The sequence below is a fragment of the Capsicum annuum genome, unplaced genomic scaffold (genome assembly GCF_002878395.1).
Source record: "Capsicum annuum cultivar UCD-10X-F1 unplaced genomic scaffold, UCD10Xv1.1 ctg82716, whole genome shotgun sequence".
Classification (NCBI taxonomy): Eukaryota; Viridiplantae; Streptophyta; class Magnoliopsida; order Solanales; family Solanaceae; genus Capsicum; species Capsicum annuum.
This window is the reverse complement of record NW_025893529.1, coordinates 44,391-48,076: the sequence shown is the minus strand read 5'-3', so window position 1 is coordinate 48,076 and position 3,686 is coordinate 44,391. Positions and strand designations below refer to the sequence as shown.

At 38.6% G+C, this 3,686-nt stretch overlaps 1 protein-coding gene across 1 annotated transcript; it reads right to left on the bottom strand.

Moving 5' to 3' along the window:
* Nucleotides 1-289: 289 nt before the first annotated feature.
* On the bottom strand, nucleotides 290-3,432 carry LOC124895505. The gene is made up of 3 exons (XM_047405954.1): nucleotides 3,211-3,432; nucleotides 2,422-2,480; nucleotides 290-500 (listed from the first exon to the last, which is right to left on the bottom strand). The coding sequence occupies exons 1-3, from the start codon at nucleotides 3,430-3,432 to the stop codon at nucleotides 290-292; spliced, it is 492 nt and encodes a 163-aa protein (XP_047261910.1).
* Between the last annotated feature and the right edge of the window lie 254 nt (nucleotides 3,433-3,686).

Sequence of the window (3,686 nt, the reverse complement as noted above, 5' to 3'; positions counted from 1 at the left end):
TTGGAGTCCCTTTTGGGCATTTCGCTTTAACCAAATACAGATAATTTGTGAAGAGTTCCCTTACCCTATTTTATTGGAACTCTCCTAGTGGTTTACTCACCCACGCCAGTCCATATTCGTTAAACTGGTGCTCTAACTCAGGATATTTATGAAGTTTTGTTTTTATAATCTAATTTTCTTCTATTAATGATCTTTTGATCCCTCGAGCTGTAGGTGTCAACCCATCATAGAACTCTTTTTGTGCTCCTTCTATCTGCCACCTGATAGACTCTTGAATCCGTGGATCCTTCTACCTAATAAAATTATCACCCTCCAGTTCAGCTACAACATCACGAACTTCCATTTGATCCTCCACGTTTACAGTTTTAGTATTACCCTCTACAGGCGATGGTTGAGTTGCAACAACAGTGGCTTTATCAGGGCTTGAACTTGTACTGCTTGAGGTACTCTCACTCTCCTCCTCAGACTGGGAGAGTATAAGAGCCTCTCTTTTATTTTGTCTGGTGTTGTAAGCCGGTGCAGACTCATTCCTACCTCGTTAAGATCTTTGTTCTCTGATTTGTGGAAGTTTAGGGGCCATAACACTTGAAAAAGAAGTAATGAATTAGTTCAAAATTCAAAAGCAGTCACATCAGGTAATTTTGCCTTGTGACGGTCAAGTTGGCGGTCCATCATAAAGTTAACGGTCCACCAATTAAACCGTTACTGCTTATCCAGAATGTGCCATCTCAAATTTCTTTGTGATGGTCAAGTTGGCGGTCCATCATAAAGTTGATGGTCCCCAATTCAACCATCGTTGCATATCCAGAATGTGCCACTTCAGAGTACTTTATGACGGTTAAGTTGGCGGTCTGTCATAAAGTTGATGGTCCACCAATTAAACTGTCGCACCTTTGTCTTCAACCAAAATTCTGGGTTCGACCCTTTTGTCGATCAATTGCATATCAGATCAATTTCTAGCTATCAACATGGCACTAAATTCATATTTTAAGCACATTCTTTGATTTTTTCTACTTATTCTACTCAGATTTCCCACAAATTTGCACATTGAAGTCCAACTCAAGTCATTCAAACTCAACATAATAGGAAGAAACTAAGAGAACAAATCATGCTCTAACACTTAATATGGACAACCTAAAGAGAAGAGTATGCACATACCTAGATTGTTTAGGTACGCTACATGTTTTAAACTTCAGAGCCAAAGCTAACTTACAAATTCTAGTTCTTGCGTTACTTTTTATTTATGATGAGGAATGAGCTAGTTTAACTAAGGTAAAATGGAGGAGATAAGTAGTCTCAGATAGGATAACTTTCTTCAGGTTCTTCGAATCTTAAGGAAGTGGAACAACTACAGATTGTGGAACGGTTATAATGAATATACCCGCTCAATTTTATCCTTAAAATCTCACATTGGGTCAAATACAAAGTACTTATAAGAGTACCAATTTAACCCAGCATGATTTAGAATTAGGGCTAAAGTGACGGTGATATTGATGGTACGTCATAAGCATGGAAGACCACCACTTTGAACGTCACTCATCACCAGATTTTGGGTGTTTCTATTTCTGTGTGACGGTCATTAGGATGGTCCACCAAGAATGTGATGGTCCACCAATCTGATCGTCACTTCTTACTAAAATGTAGATCACTGATCTTACTTTTGATGGCTTTTATGACGGACCACCAGATTTGTGACGGTTAGCCACTTAGGCCGTCGTGGCTTATCCAGTGAATAAAGTTTCTTGCCATTTATTGATGGGTAAAAGTGGAGGTCCGTCAGGGGACTGGTGATCCGCCATGTTGTCCGTCACTTTATTCTAATAGCTCACTTGTATCCCTCTTTTCCCTTTTATTATATTTCTAGTCCTGCACACTTCACAAACACATCAAAATTGCACAAAAACATGAAATGGGCTCTGACTATGGTTACAACATGTTGTGGGTTGCCTCCCACTAGCGCCTGATTTATCATCACGGCACGACTCAGTTATCTCGATTACTCAAACTTCATCAAGATAAAAGATATCAATACTTCTTATAGAGTCTTTTGGACCGATAAAAAGTTTGATTTATTTCTCGTTTACTTTGAAGATACTGCCTCTTAATTTTCAAGCTCGACTACCCCAGATGAGTAGACTTGACTAACTTTAAATGGTCCTGACCACTTAGACTAGAGTTTACCTAGAAACAATTTGAGCCTAGAATTGAATAGAAGTACCAAATCACCTTTCTGAAAGTCTCTACTTTCAAGTCTTTGGTCGTGATACTTTTTTATCTTTTCTTTGTAAAGGTCCTCTCTTTAGTAAGCCTCGAGACAAAATTCATCCATCTCATTTAATTTCCCTAATTTTAGCTCTGCAAAAATTGGATCCTCCATCGCTTATAATAGTTCGTGGCACTCTGAAGTGAGAGAAGATATACTTCTTAAGAAACGCAACAACTCTCTTCCCTTCATTATCAAACAAGGCAACTATTTCGACCTATTTGGATACATAATCCACAGCAACTAAAATGTACTTCATTCCATACGAGCTTACAAAAGGGCCCATAAAATCGATGCACCAGACGTTAAACAATTCCACTTCAAGCATCTTGGTTAAAGACATTTCATGCCTCTTCGATATAGACCCCTGCCTCTGACATTGGTCACATTTCAGCACAAAATCCTAAGCATCCTTGAATAATGATGGCCAATAGTAGCCACTCTACAAAACTTTTCTCGTAGTTTGATCACCTGCGGTGACCCCCGATTGGTGAAGCATGATATGCTTCCAATATACTTAATACATCCACCTCTGGAACACATCTCATTATTATATTATTAGTAAATCACCAAAAAAGATATGGCTCATCCCAAAAGTATTGTGTCACATCATGAAGAAATTTCTTTCTTTGATAAAAGGAAAGATTTTCTAGAATCACCTCACTCACCACATATGTCGCAAAATTAGTGTACCAGGGTAGTTTCTCTAGAGAAATAGTTAAGATTTCCTTATTTGGTAATGCATCATTGATCTCCATCTCATCTCTAACTGCACGCTCACCTTCCATCCTAGATAGATGATCTGCCACTTGATTTTTGCAACCCTTTCAATCTTTGACTTCAAACTCAAATTCTTGGAGTAGTGACACCCATCGAATCAACCTTGGTTTTGCATCTTTTTTAGCCATCAAATATCTCAAGGTTGCATGATCAGTGTGGACCACCACCTTGGTTCCAAGAAGATAAGCTCTAAATTTCTCAAAAGCATACACTACACCAAGGATTTCCTGTTGGGTGACAGTGTAGTTTTTTGTAGCTCCATTCAGAGCTTTGTTAGCATAATTGATTGCATGAAACAATTTGCCCCTCTTTTGCCCCAAATCAGCTCCAAGGGCAACACCACTTGCGTGACACATGATCTTAAATGGCTTGGACCAATCTGGTGCCATAATGATAGGGGTTTCCACCAGTTTCCCTTTAAGTCATTCAAATGCCTTCAAGCAATCTTCATCAAACGAAAACTTCACTTTCTTCTCCAAAAGTTTGTAGAGTGGGTTTGCAATCTCGGAGAACTCTTTAATAAATCTCCGATAAATACTAGCATGGCCGAGAAAACTATAAAGCCCTTCACAGAAATTGAAGGTGATAATCTCTCAATAACTTCAACCTTGGGTAGATCAACTTTAATTGCTTTTTCTGAAAT

Coding starts and splice junctions, on each gene's coding strand:
- LOC124895505 (XM_047405954.1), bottom strand. CDS start 3,432: ATGGCACCAGATTGGTCCAAGCCATTTAAGATCATGTGTCACGCAAGT. Junction 2,481..3,210: donor CTTATCTTCTTGGAACCAAG/GTGGTGGTCCAC, acceptor GTATCCAAATAG/GTCGAAATAGTTGCCTTGTT. Junction 501..2,421: donor GTTGTTGCGTTTCTTAAGAA/GTATATCTTCTC, acceptor TTACAACACCAG/ACAAAATAAAAGAGAGGCTC.